Genomic DNA, 27,282 nt, shown 5'->3' with positions numbered 1-27,282 from the left:
ATGACTGAAGCACCAGTATTAGCTTTGCCTGACTTTACTTAATAGTTTATTTTAGAGACTGATGCTAGCATGAATGGAATTGGTGTTGTGTTAATTCAAAATAAAAGACCACTTGCATATTTGAGTAAGAAGCTAGGATCAAAGAATCAACTTTTGTCTACTTATGAAAATGAGTTTTTAGCCTTGCTCACAGCCAATGTGACTGTTGACCGTTGAAGCACCCATTAAAGAGCCGAGCCAATGTGATGAGGGGCCCTCAGTGTCGGTACTGGAGACGAGCGAAATGGACACTGCAAGACCGAATCCAGTAGGTGAATCGTTAAGACAACTCAGCTGTCTTTCTCCACGCAAGCTCCAGATGGCAAACGAGGATTCATTTGAGAAATTCGATCAACGGATTTGAGTGATTCCAACTCTTATAGTTTCGCCTATAAATAGGGAATAGAATTATGAATCTATTGATCTGATTTTATCAATTTCCTTGTTATTTACTTTGCTGTTCCGTTGTACTTCGTTTACCAGTTCAATAAAATTATGTTCTTCTTTCTAATTGGGCTTGGGGTCGCTACATTTCACCTTAATTCAAACCCGCACATGAACTCAATTCAGCCTCTTTAGCCTCCCACTCTACACATGGCCTCCGAAAGGCCGTTGCTTGACCTGCCTTCATTCTCTGACTTGCCGGGTCCAATACCAGAGCCTCCAATTCGCCTCGACCCAACCTCCCCGTCACACCGGCCAACCCGTTCGTTCTCCCTGGACCCACCTGACCTGTTTAGGCGTCCGTTAACCGGCACATCAGACCGGCGTGCTGTCTCGACCCGAGAGCAAGAACTTGCTGACATTGATGCCCAAATCATCTATTTAAACGACCTAAGAAGGACTAACGATCGGGCTGGGTTTGCGGGAAACTCAATCCGCACTGCCAAGTACTCAATCCTCACATTTTTACCCAGAAACCTCTTTGAGCAATTCCACCGGCTTGCTTATGTGTACTTTCTTGCAATTGCGGTGCTAAACCAGTTGCCGCAACTTGCGGTTTTCGGTCGAGGGGCTTCTCTGCTCCCCCTGGCATTTGTCTTGTTGGTTACAGCTTTGAAGGATGCATATGAGGATTTCAGGTAAGGGTTCTGTTGGAATGGAGAGATCTATTTTCTTTAGTTTTATTTGGTTCACTCTTTGATTTGAAAGAATTGTAAGAAGTGACTGTTCAAGAGAACTAATCATAAAAATTAAACTACATGTGATCATGGGCGTAACCCGACTTTCAAATTATGAGGGTCAAGCATAGAAAACTTTTCTACTACGAATGGGGATTAATTTCACACTATTAATAATATTTTACCTTAAACTATATTAAAAATAAGGTCCAAGTATAAAAAATTTGAAAATGAATTGACCCCATTAATATAGACTAGATTCGCCTCTGCATGTGATTCAACCTGACTGGTTGTATTAGTTCGGTTTCGGGGTGACCCAACCTGACCGAAGATGGTTTTGGTTGAGTTGGGATGGGTTAGGGCACCTGCGTGTTGGGTTAGTTAAGGCTATTATTCACGTCCTTAATTTTCAGGCGGCATAGGTCGGATCGCCTGGAAAACAACCGGACAGTTCACACTCTTAACGAGTCAGGTCAGTTTGTCCCGAAAAGATGGAGGGATCTCAAAGTAGGGGAGGTTATTCGTGTTTCATCTAGTGAGACTCTTCCTGCAGATATGGTATGGCTAATTTCCTAAAATTCTTACCTTGTTATTATTTCCCATAGTTACCATATTACGGGCAAATCTTGATAAGTGAAATGTATTTTGTCTGCCCAAGTTCTGCTTCACTTACATACAGATATTAGGCGGAAGCCTCGCGTTGCTTCGGCAAATGTTTTCGACGCATGAAGAAGTGTATGAAGAAAGTTTATATATATATATACACACACACATACATACATATAGAAGATACGTACAATCCATATTCATACATATAGAAGATACGTACAATCCATATTCATAAGTTGCATAGATATATTACAAACATTGTGCCACTTATAATCATGGTTCTGAAAATCGGAATCGGGTAGTTGATTATTAACTTGGAATCGAAAGAATCGGTTGGAATCTGCTGAGTCAACTCAGAAACTCGGATTTATTCACAAAAAAGCTTATTTTGTATTAAAAAATAAGAAAAAAATGTAATAAAATAATTAGTTTAAAAATGATGTTAAGATCACTTTTTACATTAATATAATCCACTAATAAAATGAAATATAAACATTCAAAGCTAATCAGATAATATATGAATAGTCACACAGTATAAAAATATAAGAAAAATAAAAATAATAATTTATTCAAATATGCTAAAATAATTCCATTTATATAATCAACTAGAACAATAAATTAAAATAAAAGCGTACATAAATAGTGAAAATAGTCATGCAGAATTAATTGCATATTACATAGATAATAAAACATTACAATAATTAATAACGTACATAATATAAGGATTTTTTTTTTAAAATAGAATTGCATTGAAATAATTTAATAGAACAAGCCCAGCCTGTTGGAATTTTCGAAAACTAGCCTCCACCGATCCCTAGGATCGGTGGAGCAAAAAAAGCACATCCTACACCGATCCCTAGGATCAGTGCAGCCCATTTATCACTTCACCATTCCCTTGCCGCAGAATGTCACAGAAAATCAGAAAATCAAAACAAAATACCCCTCCACCGATCCTGTGGATCGGTGTAGGTTTTTTTTTTTTTTTTTTTAAACAGAAATTTCTAATTTTTTTATTTTTTTTATTAAAATATTAGAAATGTTGAATATATTTCTTTGAAAATAGATGAAATACAATATAATTTGATTTATTAGAAAGACTGCAACAAATAACCCGGATCAATATTTTTCAGGCCGGATTTTTCGCGGCTGTAAGAAAAATTAATATATTTTTTTATGTGTTATTGGAAAAAAATAAAAATGCTTAGATTCTGAGTTATTGATCCCGGTTCAAAAGTCACTTCTAGGTAATCTAGAAAATATTGTGATCCATCTAGTACATTTAATTAATAAAAAATTGTTTCTATTTTGAGAATTCTTTTTGAAAAATAATCATTAAATAAATTAAAGTTTTTGTTTTTTTTCAAAAATAGATACAACTTTTTATAAATTAAATGTCCTAGAAAGATCACAATATTTTCTGGATTACATAGAAGTGACTTTTGAACCGGGATCAATAACTCAGAATCTAAGCATTTTTATTTTTTTTCCAATAACACATAAAGAAATATATTAATTTTTCTTACAACCGCGAAAAATCCGGCCTGAAAAATATTGATCCGGGTTATTTGTTGCAGTCTTTCTAATAAATCAAATTATATTGTATTTCATCTATTTTCAAAGAAATATATTAAACATTTCTAATATTTTAATAAAAAAATTAGAAATTTCTGTTTAAAAAAAAAAAAAAAAAATCTACACCGATCCACAGGATCGGTGGAGGGCTATTTTGTTTTGATTTTCTGATTTTCTGTGACATTCTGCGGCAAGGGAATGGTGGAGTGATAAATGGGCTGCACTGATCCTAGGGATCGGTGTAGGATGTGTTTTTTTTGCTCCACCGATCCTAGGGATCGGTGGAGGCTAGTTTTCGAAAATTCCAACAGTCTGGGCTTGTTCTATTAAATTATTTCAATGCAATTCTATTTAAAAAAAAAAATCTAATATAAGGAGATGAACATGACATTTAGAAGAAAAAAGACGAAGCAGAATGGACAGATGTGTAAGAATCCACTAGTTTATATTATTTTGTACGTGCTTTTTTTTTCTGTGACCAGTAATGTGGCAATTAGAAAAAGTATATAAAGTTGACCCGCTACATTGAGAGCATTTAAAAACAGCAGTTCCAAATGGACATGTAAAAGACAAATTAAATGTGTTCAGTTTATCTAGGCGAACATGGTGTAGCTTGAACCATGAACCATATTTAAAATTGTCAGGCAATAACATAGTGAAACGAGTCTACGCAGATAAACCATCTCCTTTCGCAAGCAATGCGTCTTTCTTCTCCAAAATTCCTGCGACTTTTAGTCCCAAATCAAAAACCTAGATAACCTTCTAACAAAATTCCTTCTTCAATCTTGCGATTACTTAACAGACTCCGCCTGAATCGGTCTATTTCGGCCTGACTCTGACCAAAAATCGGAAAAATCGGCCGAGTTAAGCACTATTCATCCGAGTTTTGCTGAGAAACTCGCACAAGCGCCAGACTCGGGTAAAACTCGGTCCGGTCCCGTCCGATTCCGGCCGATTTTTCGAACCATCTTATAATCATGTCTTCATCTGATTGCAACAAAAACTTTACAATAGATTATAGTTAACATTAGTCTATAGATTAATAAAGAGTTGAGGGGTAAATAAGAAATTGAAGAACTATTCTAGGGCATATGAAAAATTAACCCTTCTTTTTTTTGCCTTGATGTCTTCACCACTGCAAAAATGAACAAAATAGTTATGTATGTTGATTGGATTGCTGTTAATTTTTGTTTCATTCAGTTCTTTTGTTTAATGGATTTTTTTTTATGCACACAACATTCCAATAGAGATGGGGTAGTATTAAATATGCAATGATAAGAGTTTTAGCAAATCATTTTTAATAGCAGAATATTTATACCTTGAAGTAGTAAGCTATTAGCCTGTCTTTCTATCCTCTCATTCAAAATCTGCAAAAAAGAACAGTAGCTAAGGTCTTAATATATAAGCAGTGGCAATTGATAAACAACAATGAATGTAAATTTCCAACGGATATTTCTACCTCTTTGCTGTCAAAAGTGCTCCAGTGCAACATATGATTTTACAATTTTCCAACAACAACTCCCCATGCATCTTCCAATCCGCACAAACCCCTGTAATATAGCATTAACACTGCCCAGCCAGACACATGTTTTAATATTTTAGAATCTGGCCAACCTATTTTGTGAATTACAAACTTTTATGAATCCCTTTTTATTGAATAAATTCAGAAAAAGGGTTTATGATGTTAGATAAACCCACAAAAATATCTCTACCCTTTAAAAGTCTAACAGATCATGTTGTGCACCAAAAACTAATAGCAGCATGACTTTACGTGGCATACCAGAAAAATAATTAATTTGATGTAAACTCTAATATCATTTCAGAACATAATATCAACTAAAAACAATCGAAACTTGTAAAGAAAGACTAATTGCCCATTTACATAAACTTGGGCAAATCAATTTTTAGAAGAAAATTATACCTTGAAGTAATAGCTATGTCCCGGGTGTGTTTTTCTATCTTGTCCTTCATAATATGGAAAAGAACGCCAAAAGAGAATGAAGTGCAGCTTGGGCAGCAGGAGCATGGGCTCTTTGGCAGGAAAGAAATAGACGTTTCTTTTCGGACGAACAAAAACCGGTGCATCGGCTCATTTATGAGGCAACGATGGATGTCACATTGTGGCTGAGTTATGCTTAGCGACGATATCACCTTAGAGTAATCATGATGTAATTTATTACATGTAAATAGTAGACTGAGGTGTTAATCCTTTAAGTCCTTGTAAATAAACATTTTTTAATGAAAATTTTTGGCCATAAAAAAAATTAATATGGAAAAGAACAATAGTTAAATCATTAATAAATGGCAACAATTGATAAATAACAATGGCTTAAATCTCTAGCAGATAGTCTACCTCTTTGCTGTCAAATTGCAGCATATGTTTTTTACAATTCTCCAACAACGACCTCATCTTCCAATCTGCACAAACACATGATCAACTTACTCAAGTAATCAATGAACCACAATTAGCTTGCAAAAGTACCAATAATTTGAAGTTGTCAAGCTATATATCCATCTACAGAAGTATGAATAATTTGCAAATAAGTTAGCATTTACCACTTTTTTTCAATTTCTAACCTTTGCTCATTTGTTAATGATGCATAATCCAAGTGTAATTCAAGTGTTTTGAAAACAGTACCAAAAGCTGAAATTCCAAAATATCAGTAAATAAGTATGCATATTAGTGCTTGATTACAATTGAAATTACTCATTTCATTTCCAGTATAGATTACCCAAACGTGCAGTCTTTGTAAGGAAATGATCTTCACTGACAACTCCCATCCATCCAGCAATCACCCCTAAATTCAATTAAAATTTCAATTTAAAATAGTCTCAAATTGTTATCATGCAAACTATTTATAGTGAATTAATTAAGTTACATATTACCCTATTTCCTTGAATACCTTCGCCCAGCTTATTATTCAGGCTGAAGTTTCAAGTGGTGGCCACTAAGCTAAGGTATCCTTCGCTGCTATTGCTTCGTGATGTTTCTCATCCTCATTTCTATAACCTAAAATCAAGTGCTTCTGAGCAGCATTAGCAGGAAAAAAAAAATCTTAATAAGCGAAAAAAGTAAGTGAAAGCAGTTTGAAATCATACTTCGAGCTGGCAGTAGTCGGAAATCTTGGTACAGAGAGAACTGAGAGTGTTTAGGAGATGGAGAAAAGAGAGAATGTGAGGGAAATCAAAATTTTTAAAAGCGAACAGAGAGTGTGGAGAAGAGCGCTCTGGCCGTGGGACCCAATCATCAGCAGTATACTGTATATTGTACAAACTACAATTCCTGGTTTGTCAAAGATTTTATTTACTTCAAGTATTACAATTTTTATGTATTGGTCCTCCCCAACACAGATCCCCACTTGTGAAATGCATATCTATTTCATATGTAAATAACATCCATTCACAGATTATAAAAAAGGTACTTATAATTATTGCTCTTGTTTTTGGGTCTCAAGAAACATCTTGATTACTGGGGATGAGAGATTTTAGTTGGTAAAGAAAATATTTTAGGAAATTAATTAAATTAGAAAGTATCTATTGTAGAAATATGTTTACTAAAATAGAAAAGCTTTGATCAATCAGAAGCAAACTACATGTTTTCACATTCTCATGAGTCTAGCCCCTCATTACTGAAACGATGGGAGGGAGGAAACGTCAGCAGGCCAGCAGGTGAGGCGTGCGGTGCGCGATAGCAGTTGAGACGAGCACGCAAGCAGGTGAGGCGAACGGGGTCGTCGACAGATGATGGAGGCAACGGAAGGAGCGAAGCTTTTTTTTTTTTTTTTTGAGGAGAAAGTGCAAGAAGGGAGGAGAAGCGAACAGGGAAAAAGTTCTTGCGTGAACTTTCCAGAACCCGAGTAAGAACGGAGGATAAAAGAAAATTGGAGCTGACAGTGGACCTACCTCTAAGTCTCACTATTGTTTGACACTGTAGATAATAGTACCCATCGATTCAAAATTAATACATAAGATAGATATCTTTTTGGAATCAGAAATCAGCATACCTTCTTTCTTTCTTTCTTATGCCATGGTACTTGTTTGAAATAAATACTTCATATACCTTTTGAAGTGAATTTATCTTTTTTCAAATTTAATACCATTGCGATTTTCTTCTTGTTATTATTGGTGTGTCCGTTATCTGCTCTTACATTCATAAACTATAATTTCCAGGTGCTTCTGGCCACATCAGACCCAACCGGTGTAGCATATGTGCAAACAATAAATCTAGATGGCGAAACCAATTTGAAAACCCGGTACGCTAGACAGGAAACCTTGTCCAAAATGCCCCAGAATGGAACGGTTGATGGTGTCATCCGGTGCGAGAGGCCAAATAGAAACATCTATGGTTTTCATGCGAATTTAGAAATAAACGGTAAACAGGTCTCACTCGGCCCGGCCAATATAGTCCTTCGCGGCTGTGAATTGAAGAACACAGCTTGGGCTGTGGGGGTGGTGGTGTATGCTGGGAAGGAGACGAAGGTTATGTTAAACAGTTCCGGCGCCCCATCGAAAAGGAGTAGACTAGAATCACGCATGAATGGAGAGACTCTTATACTCTCAGCTATGCTGGTTACTTTGTGCCTGGTTGTGTCAATATTAAATGGCATTTGGTTGGTGGTCCACAAAAGTGAATTAACTGATATGCAATATTTTAGGCTAAAGGATTACTCGACTGGGGTTACAAAGAACTATAACTACTACGGGGTTGCCATGACAGTGTTTATAATATTTCTCATGGCAGTGATAGTGTTTCAGATCATGATACCGATTTCTCTTTATATTTCCATGGAGCTGGTTCGGTTGGGGCAGGCTTATTTCATGGCGAGGGATTCGAATTTGTATGATGAGAGCTCAAAGTCGAGTTTCAACTGCAGAGCTCTAAATATAAATGAGGATTTGGGACAGATAAAGTATGTTTTTTCTGATAAAACTGGCACACTGACAGAGAATAAGATGGAGTTTCAGTGTGCAACTATTCGTGGGGTTGATTATAGTGCCAGTACGGGTTCTTTGTATGGAGTAGATGCAGGCTATTCTGTTGTTGGTAAGGTTTTCATTCTTTTCTTTCTTTTTGGTTTAATTCTGAAAGTTGCAAAAGCCCCTAAGAAATTGTTGATAGGCCGTTCTATTTATTATTGAGGAATATAAAAAGCAGGTCCATGCTGATATCTTGAACTGAGGCTTGATGAAATTCCAAAGAAACATTTATGTTTGTATATTATTAAATTGAAATGTGATCTGCAGTTTGATTTAATCTAATAATGGTTTGATTTGTGAACACGATATGTTCAGAATAGGGTTAGGTTTAATTTAATATAACGCAGCTAATGCCAAGTAACCAAGAACTTTCTTTTGAAATCTTGTAAGAATTGAGATGCTCTTTGCAATTTACACCTAGTACAGGGCCTTTTGCAGTTTTACATTTTATATATAGGCCAATTATAAGAAGAACACATTTCATTTATGATGCGCTGAAAAACAAATTAAGCACAACATGAACTCACCATAAGTTAGATGACCATGCTGAGTATGTTTGTGCGTGTGAGTGTGTTTCCCTAAATGTATGTTAAAACAAACACACAGTTACGCTTTTGCGGTAACAGTGGGAGACCAGTTGTGGAGGCCAAAGATGCCTGTAAATACGGACTCAGACCTCGTCAGACTCCTGAGAGATGGTGGGGCCACGGAGGAAGGGAAGTCCGCGTATGAGTTCTTCTTGGCACTTGCCACATGTAACACGATCGTGCCTATGGTTCTCAACACATTGGATCCGAAGCAGAAGCTGATCGATTACCAAGGGGAATCACCTGACGAACAGGCCTTGGTATATGCTGCTGCAGCTTATGGTTTTGTTTTGGTTGAAAGATCGTCAGGTCATGCCGTGATTGATGTTCTTGGGGAGAGACAGAGGTATGTGTTGCATTGTTATGTATTTTTTCTTTTTCTTTTAATATAGGATTGTGATAAGAGTTCCAGAAGATAACCCCACTCATTAGCTTATTCAAGGCACAACTACAAGACAAAAATGGAAAAGAAAAAGGGATAAAATGAATTTAATAAATAAAGAAACATTTTGGAGTTCATTTTTTATTAGTACCAGCCTTCATGGATACTGGCAAACGAAAAACTAACTGTTTTACTGGTATGGACATGTGCCAGTATGGTATATGATAGTTACAGTAGTGATACCAAGATGTTTTTGTAGGGTTTTCACCAAAATTGTCTGAAATTTGATCTGAGATTCTGTGCACAGCTTTGTAAATGGTAAACATTTAAATCTAGAATGTCCTTTAGCATATTGTTATGGACCTTATGGTATAAAACCATGAGGATGTGATATAAAAAAAAAGAGAAGAAATACAAAAACAGAGAGAAATAATTAAAGTGTAGGACTACTAAATTCAGAATATGGGTTGTTTATTTGGTACCAGAATCACCAGTGAATACAGATATGATGATTTCACCATTGTGGGTTTTTAACTGCATTTTTTTCCAAGACTTGAATCTCAGAACCTAAATACATAAGTTAATTCTATGAATAAAAGACTTACTAAATCTATGCATTATTGCAGGTTTGATTTGTTGGGTCTACATGAATTTGACAGTGACCGAAAGAGAATGTCGGTCATAGTTGGCTGTCCTGACAAAACTGTTAAGCTATTCGTAAAAGGTGCTGACAGCTCCATGTTCAGCATAATCAACAGGGCCCTTGACCCGGAAGTGACCCGCCTCACTGAGTTGCACCTCCATAGTTACTCGTCCCTCGGCCTTCGAACTCTAGTTATTGGCATGCGGGACCTGAGCCAGGCTGACTTTGATGAGTGGCAATCAGCCTATGAGCATGCCAGCACAGCTGTTTTCGGCAGGGGAAATCTGCTACAGGCCGTGGCAGCCCAGATAGAATCCAATGTGAGAATTCTGGGTGCATCTGGCATTGAAGACAAGTTGCAAGAGGGAGTTCCAGAGGCAATTGAGTCATTGCGGCAAGCTGGGATGAAGGTCTGGGTCTTAACTGGGGACAAACAGGAGACAGCTATTTCTATTGGCTATTCATGCAAGCTGTTGACCAATGAGATGACTCAGATAGTGATAAATCACAATACAATGGAGGAGTGTAAGAAGAGTCTAGAAGATGCTGTTGCACTGACGAGTAATCTGAGAGTGATTTCTCCTCCATGTGGGAATGCCGTGTCAGTGGTGGAGTCCCCCAGAGTGGTCTCTTTTGCTTTGGTCATTGACGGAAATAGCCTTGTGAACATCCTTGACACCCAGTTAGAGGAACAGGTGATTATGTAGTTTGGCTTTTGTTAAATTTCAAAGGTGATTTGGAAAAAAAAAGATAGGCTGTATTTGCTAAAAAAACCACCAATAACTTGATCACCGGAGTTAAAAAATATCAAGTATGTCCATGTCTAAAATCAATAGTGCCCATAAGGATGGTTATATTCTCAATTGAATTTTTCTGTTTGTAATTTCTTCACCCTGTTTAGCAATTCCTTCTGCTAGCTTTTCAGAAACTTTAACCCTAATATATTAAGTAATATCTTCCTCAAAATATATGAAGTAATATGACCAATGTTACAGAAAATTAGAAGGTGAATTTGTAAAATAAAATATAGCTCCCAAGATAAAAATGACTTTTTGTTTAAATATCGCTTGTCAATTTACAAGTTGGTCTTTTTTCCTTTTTTCTCTTCTGTGGGAGTCTTTTGCAGCTAGAAAGAGATTAGTTTTTGAATCCGACTGATCGTGCTGATTACTGAAATATAATTTTTTTTATATAGCTTTTTAAAGTGGCAACTGCATGCAATGTTGTATTGTGCTGTCGTGTGGCTCCACTTCAGAAGGCCGGTATAGTTGCACTAATAAAGCACCAGACAGATGATATGACACTTGCTATTGGAGATGGTGCGTTTATGTGTGTTTATATACATCATTAGATTTACTTTTTATTTTTTTGCAATCTCTGTTGTGCAGTTGTATTATTAGACTGAGCATACTGAGTAGATGTGTTATTGACGCAGGTGCTAATGATGTGTCGATGATACAAAAGGCTGATGTTGGCATTGGCATCAGCGGCCAGGAGGGGAGACAGGCTGTCATGGCCTCTGATTTTTCGATGGGGCAGTTCAGATTTTTGGTTACACTTCTTCTGGTACATGGTCACTGGAATTACCAGCGGATGGGATACATGATCTTGTACAATTTTTACAAGAGTGCAGCCTTTGTCTTTGTGCTTTTCTGGTATGTATTATGGATTAACCTATTTTTGTTTCTGTCTTGAGTGGGTCCATATGCTGTGCTCCCCAGCAAAATCAATATATCACTTTACAAGTAGAAATTTCATGTTTACTGGAGAAAAAACTACAAAATTTAAATTTTTTTGTACTCCCTTGTCCTCATCAGTTTTTTCTTTATAAATATTGGAACAAAGAGGGTATTTTGGGTGATTTCTGAAGAAGACTAGAGGAGCAGTATATGCAATTTGTGAGTGGACATATACCCAAGCTACCCCTTCTCATGTCGGTCAAACATTCCCAAAATATCCCTCCTCCCTTATCCTTTTCTGTAGACAAATGGTGGGAATTGAGAGTTCTTCCTGTCTATCTCTCTCTTTTTCTGTTTTTCATGTTATCTGTATGGCTATGAAGTACTCCATTTGTTTTTCAAACTTCAATATGTTATTTTCACTTTCAGTAGGGCAGACATCAAATTTCCTTTTTTATCAAGTTCCTAACTGATATGTACCTCATGTGTAATAATGACAGGTATGTACTATACACTGCCTATACTCTGACAGCAGCTGTTAGTGAATGGAGCAGTGTGCTGTACTCTGTTCTATACACTGCTCTCCCCACCATAATAGTTGCCATATTTGACAAGGACCTCAGCAGACGTACCCTGTTAAAGTACCCCAAATTGTACGGATCTGGTCAGAGGGAGGAGAGATACAACAAGAAGCTCTTTGTCTTTTTCATGATGGAGTCTGTGTGGCAGAGTCTTGTGATCTTCTACATCCCCTACTTTGTGTATAGGCGTAGCACTATTGATGTGTCAAGCTTGGGGGACATATGGACAGTGGCAGCAGTTATAGTGGTGAATTGCCACCTGGCATTGGATGTGGTGAGATGGAACTGGGTCACGCATGCATTTATCTGGGGCACAATTGCTGCTACAGCTATTTGTGTGGTTGTGCTTGATTCTATATGGCTCTTGCCGGGTTACGGGTGAGTTAAGTTCGTCATTCCTCTTTCGGTTTTGCATGAAAGTTGACCTGCACATGAAAAATACCATCTCAGCTGATTAATTAACCCTGACCTGACTCATTACCAGGTCAATGGAAATCACATTAACAGATAAAATATTGATACATGCAAAACCCGAAAACAAAATAACATTAGAGTTTAAATTGCCTGCAAAATAACATTTAGGACTTCCTGAAAATTAGAGTTTAAGAGGACAAATGTAGTTTACAAGTTTTTTTAGGGTTCTTCAATACAAGTAGCAAATGGAAACCCGCAAGCTCTTTTGAATATTTGCATATATTTAGTGAATAAGGTTATCATTTTTTTCCCTTGAGAATTTACTGACAGTGCTTTTTTATTATGTTCACTTGTCAGGGCAATATATTATGTGATGGGATCTGGTTTGTTTTGGGCACTGTTGCTAATAATTACTGTGGCTGCACTGGTCCCGCACTTCGTCGTAAAGGTTTTTGGTGAATATTTTATGCCAGATGATATTCAGATTGGGAGGGAAATGGAAAAATTTAGTGGAGATTTGATTCACACACCAAGGTCAGAAATTCAGATGAGAACATTGTCACGGAATCAAAACTTGATAAGCTGAAAAGGGAGGTTTATATAGGAATTTTTTTTTTTTTGGTTAGTTTTACCATTTTTTTTTTTTTTTTGATAGTCCCTTGTGTATATATGTAGCGTGATTCGTTTGATATAAGGCCGGTATATGTTGTTGTCTGCTGGCTTGATCACATTCACAGCGGTTGATGGATGGTTTTGTGGGCCCAGAATATGTCTGTATCTAATTCATGAACATTCTTTTGGGGGTTTATTCAAACTATTAGGGCGTGTTCGGCTGCACCTAAACCTATAGGAATTGAAAGGATTTTGAGGCCGGTAGAAAAAAATTCCAAAGCACCGTTCGGTTACATATTTTTACAGAGATGGGATTGAGTTCTATTCCCATTTTTGAACCCAACTCTTTGTTATTTGGTGGGAAAAAAAAAATTTGATCGGATTGCATTTTTTTTTTCCCAAACGTTATTGTTCTCTCTCTTTTCATTAGACAATATTAATCCATGGCAATGATGACTTGATGATATTTATTTTATTCTTTAGATAACATGGTTGCTATGTGAGCATACAAAAAAAAAGTTGTGATATCATCTCTATTTTTTTTAGTTGTAATAAATATTATGTTAAGTCAATAACTTTAATAATTATTTTGAACATTTCTTAATTATATATATATTTAAGAAAATTACAAAATTTAGACTTTATTGAATTGTTTATATTTATGAATATAAACAAGTTATTATGAATACAAACTATAACAATTAAATATTTTCACATAATTTAATTTTCTAATTATAAAAGAACATTCTCACTGTAAAAAATATAATGTTTTTTGTTATTATTTTAATATCATTATTAAAAATCATAATTATTTATAAATAAAATCATTATAAAAAATCATAATAAAATATAAACGTAGATCCGTTCTTATTTCTATTTATAAACATTTTTTATTTTAGTTGTATACATTTTAGTAATTAATTTTTAATACATATTTTACATATTTATTTGTTTTCTAATTTTTGTAATTACATATTTTTAAATGTTTGTTTGTTTTCTAATTTTTGTAATTATATATTTTAAATGTTTGTTTGTTTGTTTATAAATGTTTATTTTTCTTAATATTTATACAATTCTAGTTAGTTTTTTTATTAGAAATAGTTCATCTTTTTAATATTATAATTTAATCAATTTTATTTAATTTCATTAATATAATTTTAAAAAAAATTTATGTTTACCAAATGTTACAATTTACAACCCATTAAAATATTAAACTGACAATATATTATTGGTCTAAATAAATAGATGGTGGCATGACAGTTTTTTTTTCATTGTAATTTTATATTTAATTACTACTTAATTGGTTAAAATCAATACAGAACAGAACTCTATACTATTCAAAAATAATAATTAAATAAAAAAATCATTTATAACTTAACTAAACTAAAACAATTAAATAAATATACTTATTTTAAAATAAATAAAGATTTCCCACAATTAATCCCATGATACAAACGAACACTCATCTTCTCATATTCCCATAATTAATCCCGTGCATTCCGTAACCGTGGGTTCCCACTTTTTCAAAAGTGAATTCCTATTCCCATTCCTATTCTCATTCCGTAATCCCGTGACATCCGAACACGCCCTTAGTTAGTCTTGAAACTAGTGAAGTGAAATGCAAAATGGGCTTTCGGCTTGGTTATGTGTTCGAACTAGAAAACAAATTTTAGGTATAAAGGCTCACTAGTTTCTTTTGGGCCCGTAAATTTGTATTTTTTATGAAAAGGCCCGTAGGTCTTGTACAAAATTTAGGTATAAAATCGCACAAGTCATGATTTACTTGTGGATATTGATGAAATTTTGTATGCGTGCTAAGTGTTTTTTTTTTTTTTATGAAATACATGCGTGCTTAGTTGGTAACTTAATACAGCTTGTGTCATCCCTCTCTATTCTGGTCTTCCCTCCTATTTTGAGGCAAAAAAAAGGAAACAGAAAAGGTAAGTTGTAAAGGAGTGTTGGCTAATGACTATTTTGTCGTTAATTAATTATACTATCGTAGTAAATTTTCTGTGGATGAACTGAATAAAAGATAGATATTAATGATATTCTAATTGTTTTTTTAGAAAAAAAGGATGAGTTTTAAACCTTTCGACTTTAATGTCTCCAAAAAATTGACAAGTCGAATTTTGAACATACGATTTTTTATACATTATCCAACTTATCTATAAGAACTTGGCTTAAGAACAATACAACTGTAGAAGTTGGCATTATTGGTGTTGCCATACATTTCGTATATATTAAAAATGCATGCATGCACTACCTTTCTTCTTGCAAATTTATTTCCCCATCATATATAATTAATTGAGTAGAACTAGGGTGTTCTTAAGCTCACCAAAATGTTTGGTGAGCTTAACTCCAAAATTCATCAAATTAGTTTCAAATGTCGAATCCGAACCGTTGAAATCCGCCTACCTTACGAGTGATGCGTTTACATATGAAAATTTTAAACATTCGAATTAATTTAATATAAAGTCAAGTGGTCAAAAAACGTTCAAAAAATGAATGCACTAAAATTAATTTATTAACCTTCTAATTTTTACCGATATATTGACTTTATACTAAATTAATTCGAATGTTTAAAATTTTCACATGTAAACGCATCACTCGTAAGATAGGCGGTTTCTAACGGTTCGGATTCGTCATTTGAAACTGATTTGATGGGTTTTGGAGTGAAGCTCACCAAACACTTTGGTGAGCTTAAGAACACCCTAGTTCTACTCTAATTAATTAAGAAAAATAAGGTGTTTTATGGTAGAAGTAAAAGCTTAACTAGCTAGTTAATTATCTAGCAATATCAAGATACGAAGATACAGAACAGTAATCTGTACTATAACGAAATGAACATGTCCGTTGCTGTCATATCGCTATGTCCAAAGGAGACATCTTAAACCCTACTTACTTTGACTCGGGCTCTCGGATCATTTCATTTATTTGTTATGTAGTAAGGAAACATGAGACACCAGGTTTCACACACGACCAATTGGGCACTATTTGATCCGATTTTTTTAAAAATACCCATTAAAAAAATTAATTTAATAAACATAACCAGATCTGAACAGAAATTTTAAAACTACCCAGATCGCGGATTTTTTCCGCGCTCCGGAATTTTTATTCCGGGCCGCGGAAAAAATTCGCGCCCCAAAAAAAAAAAAAAATTAATTTTTTATTCCGAGCGCGGATATTATCCGCGGGCCGGATTTTTAAATTTTTTTTTTTTTTTTTTTAGAGTTTGGAGGAAAAAAATTATTTTTTTGGTCCAAATTTGCACCTCTGGTTAACATATCAAAACACTTTTAAAAATTATGAAAATTTACCGACATGCATTCTTTACTTCATAGAATAAGACTGTAAAGTTTCATACAAAATCTCAAAACAGATTGTGAGATATCGGCTCTCAAAAATTGCCCGAACTGCTGAAGGAGTGCTTCTGACCCCAACTTTGCACCTCTTATTAACATACCAAAACACCTTCAAAAATCATGAAAATTTACCGACATTCATTTTTGACTTTATAAAATAATACTGTGAAGTTTCATACAAAAGCTCAAAACAGATCGTGAGATATCGGCTCTCAAAAATTGCCCGTACTGCTAAACGAGTGCTTCTGACCCCAAATTTGCACCTCTGATTAACATACCAAAACACCTTCAAAAATCATGAAAATTTACCGACATGCATTCTTGACTTTATAAAATAAGACTGTGAAGTTTCATACAAAACCTCAAAACAGATCGTGAGATATCGGCTCTCAAAAATTACCCGAACTGCTGAAGGAGTGCTTCTGAGCCCAAATTTGCACCCCTGATTAACATATCAAAGCACCTTCAAAAATCATGAAAATTTACCGACATGTATTCTTGATTTCATAGAACAATATTGTGAAGTTTGATACAAAATCTCAAAACAGATCGTGAGATATCGGCTCTCAAAAATTGTTCGAATTGCTGAAGGAGTGCTTCATGATTGAAGGTGTTTTGATATGTTAATCAGAGATGCAAATTTGGGTTCAGAAGCACTCCTTCAGAGAGAGTTCAGTTTTGTTATGTTTGAGTTTTGATTTGTTATGTTCAGTTTTATTATTTTCTTAGTATATGTTTTATTATGTTTGAGTTTTCAGTTTTATTATGTTTCATTATCTCACGGTCTGTTTTGAGATTTTGTATCAAACTTCACAATATTGTTCTATGAAATCAAGAATACATGTCGGTAAATTTTCATGATTTTTGAAGGTGCTTTGATATGTTAATCAGGGGTGCAAATTTGGGCTCAGAAGCACTCCTTCAGCAGTTCGGGCAATTTTTGAGAGCCGATATCTCACGATCTGTTTTGAGCTTTTGTATGAAACTTCACAGTCTTATTTTATGAAGTCAAGAATGCATGTCGGTAAATTTTCATGATTTTTGAAGGTGTTTTGGTATGTTAATCAGAGGTGCAAATTTGGGGTCAGAAGCACTCGTTCAGCAGTACGGGCAATTTTTGAGAGCCGCTCACGATTTGTTTTGAGATTTTGTATGAAACTTCACAGTGTTATTTTATGAAGTCAAGAATGCATGTCGGTAAATTTTCATAATTTTTGAAGGTGTTTTGGTATGTTAATAAGAGGTGCAAAGTTGGGGTCAGAAGCACTCCTTCAGCAGTTCAGGCAATTTTTGAGAGCCGATATCTCACAATCTGTTTTGAGATTTTGTATGAAACTTTACAGTCTTATTCTATGAAGTCAAGAATGCATGTCGGTAAATTTTCATGATTTTTGAAGGTGTTTTGATATGTTAACCAGAGGTGCAAAGTTGGACCAAAAAAATAATTTTTTTTCCTCCAAACTCCAAAAAAAAATTTAAAATCCGGCCCGCGGATAATATCCGCGCTCGGAATAATTTTTTTTTTTTTTTTTTTTTTCGGGACGCGAATTTTTTCCGCGGCCCGGAATAAAAATTCCGGAGCGCGGAAAAAATCCGCGATCTGGGTAGTTTTAAAATTTCTGTTCAGATCTGGTTATTTTTATTAAATTAATTTTTTTAATGGGTATTTTTAAAAAAATCGGCTATTTCATGCAATTCTTTCATGGATATCAACAAAGTGGCGTATCTCCATGCAGTTTTTTTTTCCTTTTTTAGCCTTTTTCTATGAGACGAAAGTAGTAAAATTAGTAACTCGAATAATGAGCGTACTAGGGGGTGCGTACCTCTCATTGATCATCATCATTTTATTTATTAGGTTATTGGAAAGGAATCTCCGTACGATTAATTTGAAGCTGGATTCGAAACTATTTTTCATGGTTTTTTAAAAATTCGATTTAAATTAATGGCCTGGTTAGCTAAATTGCACAGTTGATCATTCCGTAGGATTCTTTGTGATTGACCCTTCGATCAATTAATTTGACAATTAACAATTGCAATCTAGTTTTGCAAACGGTCCAGTCCGGTCCGGTCCAATATCTCCCGATTCACGGATCCGCACGGTTCACCTTAGACGGTCCAAATTTGAAGAGGATGGTCCAAACCCATGCAAAGGACCAGTAGCGGAACCAATTCAGAGCAGGGGTGGGCAACTGCCCACCCCTGGAAATTGATTTTTCTTTTATCGGATACAGTGGTTTCAAATGATGCCCACCTTTGATTTGTTTGTTGCCTCTCTCTGCAGCCCACAAAGCAACCCAAAGCCCAAATCTTATTATTAACATCAACCCAAACTCCCAAAGCCACTGGACGGCTGGACCTGCTCTAGCGATTTGGGGAAATCTAGAACAAAGAAGCGGAGATCCAGAAGACCAGAAGCGATTAGGCGGAGACGATCAGACGAAGTGACGAACCCTGCTCTAGCAATTTGGCGGAGACAATTAGACAAACCTAGGCGGACTGGCAGAGCCACGGTCACGGAGGCTCAGTTCCTACCCCCTCTCTCTCAAATGGCGAAGAAGCTCTGCCTCTCTTTATCTCTCTGTCTGACCCGACAAAGGAGGTGATTAATTTCTCTGTCTGACCCGGTAGAGGTGATTAATTTGGTTAAAATCTAGAGAGAAAAAATAAACAAAGGAGTTGTTACGGTGTGTTTTATGATTAGATGTTGTTTTTAATCGTAATTTAGATTTGTAATTTGTTACATTACTGCACAATTAAAAAATTGGATTGAAGCTAATTCAGATATGTAGAAAATCAGACTAAGGTTCTACTATTTTCTCACATTTTTGTTTTTCCTGTCTTTAATTTCGTCTATTAGAGTATCAAAAATGGACAAGTACAATAAGAGAACATCTAAATCTCCAATTGATTCACCTTCACAAGTATCACATGAAGTTGATATTATTGAACAAGAACCTCCCTCTGATCCTGCCCTAAGACCACTTATATCTCAATATAATCCAAATGAGCGTGATAGAATTCGTCGATTTTATCTAGTAAAAGGCCCATGTCAACCTAACAACCATGATTTTCCCCAAAGAGATATAGGGGATACAATGAGAAGATTTAACAAAGATTGGTTTAAACCTGATCAGTATGGCTCTTGGTTGGAATATAGCATTGATAAAGATGCGGCATTTTGCCTTTGTTGTTATTTCTTTAGACCAGAAAACCTTGGATCAGGTGGAAGGACCAACTTCATAGGAGAGGGTTATAGAAATTGGAAAAATAAGAAAAGGTTTGATGAACATGTTGGTGATACAAATAGCTGGCACAATCAGGCTTGGAGAAAAAGTTGGATTTGTTGAACCAGAGGCAATGCATCCAAACGATCTTTGAGAAACAAACTGTTAGGCAAAAGATGGATTATCGGGTACAATTGAATGCTTCTGTAGGTTGTGCTCGATTTCTTGCGAAGCAAGGTTTGGCATTCCATAGGCATGACGAGTTTGAAAGCTCTAGCAACAAAGGAAATTTCCTTGAAATTTTGAGATTTTTAGGAGATCATAATGAATTTATAAACAAGGTGGTTCTAGACAAGGCTCCCCAAAACCTAAGGTTGACTTCACTTGATACCCAAAAGGATATAGTTAATGCTGCTGCAAAGGAGACAACCAAGGAGATAATTGCAGAGCTTGGCGATGATTTGTTTGCTGTCTTGGTTGATAAGTCAAGAGATGTCTCATTTAAGGAACAAATGGCAGTTGTAATTCGCTTTGTGAACAATAAAGGTTCAGTTTTTGTACGGTTTCTAGGTATTGTTCATGTTTATGAGACTACTTCACTGTCTTTGAAGGCGGCACTTGAGGATTTATTAGGTAAGAATGGTTTATCTTTGTCTAGATTGCGTGGTCAAGGTTACGATGGAGCTAGTAATATGAGAGTGGAGTTCAATGGTCTAAAGACATTGATCATGAAGGAAAATAGTACCGCATAATTTGTGCATTGCTTTGCCCATCAACTTCAGCTATGTCTCGTTGCAGTAACCAAGAGTCATTCCAAAGTTGCCTTACTATTCCAAATGGTCTCTAGCATTCTCAATGTTGCTTGTGCATCTTGTAAAAGGCGTGATTGATTACGTGAGAAGCGGAGAATTGAAATGGTGGAAGCTATTTCACATTATGAGGCCCTAAGCGGGAGAGGTTTAAATCAAGAAACAAGTCTTACACGTGCAGGTGACACTCTTTACATTTACTAACAATCATTTTTTTTACAAATTTGATGCTTTATCTTATTTTCATTCTCTTATTTTGTCACATGTAGGTGATACTCGATGGAGTTCTCATTTCAAGGCTCTCAATAGCATTATTACACTATTTTCAGCCACTGTAGAAGTAATTGAGGAAGTAGAACGGGATGGAGCATTTCCCGAACAACGAGGAGAAGCTGCTGGTTTGGTAGAATCTATGCTATCTTTTGAGTTTGTTTTCAATTGTCATGTCATGAGAAATTCGTTAGCCATCACTTATGATTTGTCCCAATTATTACAACGCAAAGATCAAGATATAGTGAATGTTATGTGCATGGTAGAAATTGCTAAGCATCGATTGCAAGAAATGAGGGATAGTGGATGGGAATTATTATTCCAAGAAGTAAGTGCATTTTGTACATGATATTAAAATTCCAAATATGAAGGATATGCACACTCATAGGTCAAGGCGTCGAGCAACAGATGTAACCAATTTGCATTATTATCGTGTTGAAATGTTTTATACAGTTATTGATATGCAATTGCAAGAGCTTAATAGTCGTTTCACAGAAACAACTACTGAACTTCTAGGTGTATTGCATGCTTAGACCCGAATAATTCTTTTTCATCATTTAACAAAGATAGATTGCTTCAATTAGCTCAATTTTATCCATCTGATTTCAATCAATGGGAGCTCACTATCTTAGAAAATCAATTGATGAATTACCACATGGATTTGCAAAGTGATAGTGATTTTTTGGAGGTAAGGGGCTTAGTTGAACTTTCTCAAAAGATGGTGGAAAAGAATAAACACACTGCTTATCCCTTGGCTTACAAATTAGTGAAATTGGCTTTGATATTGCCGGTGGCTACCGCAAGTGTTGAGAGGGTATTTTCGGCAATGAATGTGGTGAAAAGTCGCTTAAGGAATAAAATAGGAGATCAATGGATGAATGATTGTTTGGTTATTTATATTGAGAAGGATGTGTTTAGCCATGTGGATAATGAGAAAATTATGCAAAGATTTCAAAAGATGAAGAATCGTAGAGGATTGCTCGCTTCAATGTCATTGGCTTGAAGATTCTGTATGCATTGTTGGATTGTTGGAGTTATTAGATCAATAGATGAATTGTTGAATTGTTGATTTTTTTTTGAAACTTTCATATTTCTTGGTGAATTGTTGAACTTATCATATCATTGTATAAATTGTTGAAAATTTTGTATCTATTGTTGAATTATTCTGCCCACCCCTGACTCAAATCCTGGCTATGCCACTGCAAAGGACCATGGTCCGGTCTGGATTTAGTCCAGTTATGATCCGGTCCACAGATTTAGAACCACTCGGATTAGTTCAGATCTAGTATAAAAATACATCAAAAACCATGCTAAGACCCTTTTATCCTCAGTCTGGACTGGTTTGAGTTTTGACCACGGTCTAGATCGGTACAGATCGATTCCACGATTGGTCCGATTCGATCCTGAACCGGTCGTTTTTTTTCAAAACACTATTGCAATCTATCTCAAAATAAAATAAAATTTGGAGGCAAGCCTGGACGCCTCGTGTAGAGAGGCATAAGAAGTCGAGACAATCCTGAGAACATGACAATCGGTGGGGTTAAGTTGTCTGTTTATCTCCCCCAATTAGCTACGCTAGAAAGTACAAACCTGAGAATTAAATTCAATGATCTGATTATTATTCGAAACATAATTCAAGTGTAAAATTAATTTAAGATATAATTATCATTAAATGTACAGCGAAAATCTTTATCTAATTATAAGAGTGGTGATGTTTTTCTCCGTATTTATGTCAGATGTATGCAACAACAACAATAGTCATGTTTATACTGATATCTATACAAATAGATTCGAAAAACATATTTGAGTTAGAGTACTAGTGCTAACAAAAAAATTCTCTTCTCTCTCTCTCTCTGAATGCTTGTTCAGATTTTCACTCTCAATGAAAATCCAAATTGTTGTTTCTATATGATATATATTTAGATTTTTTTATCTCACAAATCAGTTCCTAACTAGTGAATATATATATAAACCAAGGTTCTAAATAGCGCGCGATAGTATCACTATAACGATTTCAAATCATAAAAGCTATGGCACTATCAGCGCTATAGCGTGTTGGTCCCAAAGGCACCTAGAGGGGCAGGGGGGGTGAATAGGTTTTTTTTTTATATTTTTGGTCTAAGTAATAATAATTTTGCGTGTCTATAAGTTATTCTTGGCAGAAACTAGAATAACTTTGTCATAAACTAAATATAAAGTAAATAGTAAAGTTTAGAGACACTTGACACGAGATTTGTTTATGAAATTCGGCACTAATGCCTACGTCTCCGGGACTCGCGACCTTCTAGATGGCGCGCCTTTCTTTACCCAATGAGAAAGGAGTACAAGGTGGAACCAGTGAGCCCTCATAATTCTTCTAGAAAGTTACACAGCCCTAACAGGACAATCCGAGTCGCAAGGACTTCAAAGATTGCAAGATGAGCACAAGGCTCGAAGTAGTAAATGATTTGATCACGCAGGATCACTCTAGGAGTTGGTTGATTGATTGAATAAGCTTGAGATTGATTGTGTATATTGAAGTTGTAGTGCACAAGCAACAACGGTTTTCTCTATATCTGTAAATACGAAATATCGAAGTTGGAGGCGGCTAGAGTGATACTCCAAACCTTGGTATAGCTTCTATTTATAGAGAGCTGATAAAAATGAAGTAAGTGGTGCTGACCGTTGTAACGGTAAAGGGGACCGTAACAACGGTAGGTCAATCGGAGTGGTTTGGAGTGTAACGGTAGTTACTGTTGATCACGGTAGAAGACCATGACAACGGTTCCCACCACAGTAATCCTCTGGAAGGATAAGCGTTCGATGACGCTAAATCCTATTTTATGCATCACGGGATTTGTACAGGATTTATTTATTCCGTTATCACGGTCACTGGATCGTGACAACGGTAGACCTCATTTAGGTCAATCTCAAACTTATTTTACCAATTTTACATATATGTTATCCTTAATCTTGAGTTAATGCTTTTGCTATCCAGTGTCTTGTGCCTTCATGACCACATCCATGATGTTATATTGCAGTGTATTAATTCATCATTGATGTGTAATTACTATTCATTCACTTGTCATGAACATGCACAGATACTCAAGAGGAAAAAACTATAAAATGCAATTATGTATGTTTTGCAAATCTAGTAAAAAAATAAGTTGAGGGCTCCCAAAAGCCAACAATCTCCCCCTTTTGATCATGCAATTCAAGTGAGTGCACAAATTGGTTATTCCCACAAAGTACAAAAAATTCGAATTTTTAAGTTTTCATTTTTTTTTTTCCTTTTTCTTCTGTTTATGTATGTGTCATATGTCATGGAATACCAATATAGCATGAACTTGTAATATCTCTTCCCCTTTTTGGAAATAGTCAAAAGGGTAGACAATAAAACATAGTTATGCTCAAAACGAAGAGAGGGCTCCCCCTCAATTTATGCACTCCCTCTTAATTTGGTAAAATTATAAATTAAGGCCAACAATAAGAATATAAATAAAATATGGAAATTAAAGCATGAAAATTTGCACTAAACATGAATTTGAAGTTTATATAGTGCAATATATGTAACTTTTGACTCCTTTTTTTTGTCACAAAAATTGTTGAAATTAAATTTGACCTAACTTGATCAATCAAATCTTCTTAATTAAGAGAATATTGAGGTAAATGTTGATTAATTGCATATGCCTCTAATTGTAGGCAGAATGTTGAAATTTAGGTAATTTAATTGATCATTATAATGATTCTTATCATCGGTATAATTTTGAATTTTAATAAATGATCAATTATCGATGCCTCTAAAATAGGCGGAATTTTTTTTAATTATATTAATGGAGTCAACTAAACTTTAATCACAAAAAATAATAGATCGAATTTGAATTATTTACCCCCCTTTTATTTAGTCATAAAATTGAGATTAAGATGATTAAGTGAGATGTATATATAGTGGTGGTCGTATGAGCATTTTCTTTGAAAGAAAGCTTTCTGTTTATGAGATATATCATATATGTATGATTCTAATATTAATAAATTTTATGTAGTATGAGTATACGACTCATGTCGCTTTGAATATGAAACAATATACTTATAGATATGTATATGAGTAGATATAACAGGATTTGAAAATAAGCTACTTAGAGTCGTTCCTTTCCAATTTTTAATTTTTTATCAACAAGAAAATATGTGTATATATATATATATATATATATATATATATATATATAGTACGGCTAACGCGCTTCCTCTAGCATATTAACAATATGCTTTCGGTCTGTAAAATCTATCGAATTGGCTTCAAATAATAAATCTAAACCGTTCAAACCAATGTTCTTAACGAGAGCTTCGTTTTCATATAAAAAAAAATTAAGTTTCAAATTTATTTACTATCAAGTCAAGCAGTCAAAAGATGAAGGATTTTATGCGCATTTTAATGCACTATTTTGGTCATTTTTTTACCACTTGACTTGATAGTAAATAAATTCGAAACTTAAATTTTTTTTATATGGAAACGAAGCTCTCGTTAAGGATATTGGTTTGAACGGTTTAGATTTGTCATTTAAAGCCGATTCAATAGATTTTAGAGACCGGAAGCATATTGTTAATATGCTAGAGGAAGCGTGTTAGCCGTACTCTCTCTCTCTCTCTCTCTCTCTATATATATATATATATATATATATATATAAGCAAGCATGTAACCATTCATTCAAGTTATCAAACCCTAAATAATAATTAAAGAAAAAGAACCATCATAAGTATCTAAATCATATGCATATAAAATCTAAGGATAGGAGTTAATCTACTTATCAGTTCAAACTTAATTATTCGTTCAACCTACGAATTAAGTACTTACCTGTTCAAGCATAGCAACCAAATTATTACAGACCAAGTATGTTTATGAAATCCCTCAACTCACATAAAAGAAATTTAACTAGATGAACGATAGTGCATGCCATCACCTAGTCTGCATCTTGCTCCTCTTCCTCGGGATAGTGCTTGTTGAACCTCTTAAGCAAACCCCTCTAAATGACCTCCACATTGTTCAACTGGCTCGCCATTTTACTTTACGTCTCATTAGCAAGCTTTTGATTGCGCTCCATGCACTCCATCATGGTAGTCATATTCCCTAGTTGCCGAGTCATCCATGTGATATTCTGAGCCATGTTGTCACCTTGTGGTGGAGGCTGTGGGGGTTCAACATGAGCCGATGAGCCTGCTTCAGCATCATCTTGTTGTGGAGCTCTTGGATCCTAATACTGGTTGGGCAATGCATTCTCTCCCCAAATCCATGAGTTAACAGGTAGATCATTTGGAACCAGGTGAGGAACTCCGTTAACTCCTTTCTCAACCCATCCCAGACTAGTCAACTCCTCACATAGGTTCAAGAGAGAGTATAGTTCAAGATCTCCAAGTATGGGGATGTTGTTGAGGTCCAGAATTCTGTGAATCACATGAGTATACGGAAGGTTATGTTGGTTGCTCATGAAGAAGGTTTTCATGTGACAGATGATGATAAAGGGAATGTTGAGTTCCAGTTCATCAAGGCATATGAGGTGACGAAGATAGAACATACCGTTGAACTCTAGATTGTCTTTGATTCTAGCATTTGGGGTGAGCATGTTATTTATGAACATGTGAGCCAACCGGTGAATAGAAGGGAAGTAGGTAACATATAGACTTCCGAGGGATTGGTCTCGGTTGAACCACCTTCGGTAGTCAATCTCGGTCCCAATGGCTGGGGGTTCTGATGGCCATTTCTTGTGAACATACACTTCGGTACTGGGGTTTGGAAGGTTTAACCAAATGGATCAGTTTACCATAAATGTACGTGGTGCAGATAAAAGGTTCCTTAATCAATTCAAAGTTGGCATAGAAAAGCCTGGTCAATATCTCAGTATACTGGATATTACACTCAATCAGTGGTCTCCACTGCCAATGATCTATATACTGGCCGATTCATTCATTCTCGAGGTTAGTAAAATCTTGAGACTTAGTGAAATAGTAATAGTTGGTTAGTTTTCTCTACCCAATACAGCAATGTTCCAGTTTTCGAGTACGGGTGACGGTTCACGAGCCCGTTTGGTGATCCGACTTCTTGATGGCATTTTCTCAGAGATTGAGTAAAGAATTTACCTAATTTGTGATGAGGAGAGTTGATATATGCGGTCTGATCTTCAAATCAATGGTCGGATCGTCGAAATTTGAAAACTTTGAAAACTAGGGTTTCAGTGGAGAGAGAGAATGGTGGCCGAATTTTGTAAATGAAGGGTAGAAATGAGTAGAGAAGAAGAAGGAGAAGAGAATGGGTGTCTCATCGGTCGATTTGGTGGTCGAAGTAGCCTAAACGGCGAGGTGGAGGAGAAGAGAGGCGGAAATGGAGAGGAGAGAGTCAGTTTTAAGAAGAAGAAAGAAGAAGAAGAAGA

The 27,282-nt window shown here is 35.5% G+C and overlaps 3 protein-coding genes across 5 annotated transcripts; 2 read left to right on the top strand and 1 right to left on the bottom strand.

Annotated features, from left to right (window-relative positions):
• Window positions 1–601: 601 nt before the first annotated feature.
• Window positions 602–13,398, top strand: LOC144547392 (phospholipid-transporting ATPase 1-like). 2 transcript variants are annotated; one of them, XM_078296023.1, is made up of 9 exons: window positions 602–1,121; window positions 1,574–1,718; window positions 7,512–8,385; window positions 8,945–9,251; window positions 9,914–10,625; window positions 11,126–11,249; window positions 11,366–11,585; window positions 12,110–12,568; window positions 12,962–13,398. In XM_078296023.1, exons 1-9 carry the CDS (start codon window positions 634–636, stop codon window positions 13,188–13,190), a joined length of 3,558 nt encoding a protein of 1,185 aa, XP_078152149.1. In that variant the 5' UTR covers window positions 602–633; the 3' UTR covers window positions 13,191–13,398. The 2 variants fall into 2 exon arrangements, with proteins under 2 accessions (XP_078152149.1, XP_078152150.1); XM_078296024.1 differs by lacking the exon at window positions 12,110–12,568 and having other exon boundaries at window positions 603–1,121.
• Window positions 4,454–6,968, bottom strand: LOC144547471 (uncharacterized). 2 transcript variants are annotated; one of them, XM_078296126.1, is made up of 6 exons: window positions 6,221–6,968; window positions 6,074–6,139; window positions 5,695–5,759; window positions 5,263–5,492; window positions 4,801–4,891; window positions 4,454–4,708 (listed from the first exon to the last, which is right to left on the bottom strand). In XM_078296126.1, the coding sequence occupies exons 2-5, from the start codon at window positions 6,120–6,122 to the stop codon at window positions 4,840–4,842; spliced, it is 396 nt and encodes a 131-aa protein (XP_078152252.1). In that variant the 5' UTR covers window positions 6,123–6,139; window positions 6,221–6,968; the 3' UTR covers window positions 4,454–4,708; window positions 4,801–4,839. The 2 variants fall into 2 exon arrangements, with proteins under 2 accessions (XP_078152252.1, XP_078152253.1); XM_078296127.1 differs by lacking the exon at window positions 4,801–4,891.
• A 5,542-nt stretch (window positions 13,399–18,940) lies between the features above and the next one.
• On the top strand, window positions 18,941–21,898 carry LOC144547158 (uncharacterized). Its single transcript, XM_078295751.1, has 4 exons — window positions 18,941–19,177; window positions 19,436–19,888; window positions 19,921–20,792; window positions 20,881–21,898. Exons 1-3 carry the CDS (start codon window positions 19,125–19,127, stop codon window positions 20,552–20,554), a joined length of 1,140 nt encoding a protein of 379 aa, XP_078151877.1. The 5' UTR covers window positions 18,941–19,124; the 3' UTR covers window positions 20,555–20,792; window positions 20,881–21,898.
• The last annotated feature ends 5,384 nt before the right edge of the window (window positions 21,899–27,282 follow it).

This window comes from Carex rostrata, chromosome 31 (genome assembly GCF_964058835.1).
Source record: "Carex rostrata chromosome 31, lpCarRost1.2, whole genome shotgun sequence".
Classification (NCBI taxonomy): Eukaryota; Viridiplantae; Streptophyta; class Magnoliopsida; order Poales; family Cyperaceae; genus Carex; species Carex rostrata.
Note: the sequence above shows the minus strand (reverse complement) of the source record. Positions and strands in the feature narration are given on the sequence as shown.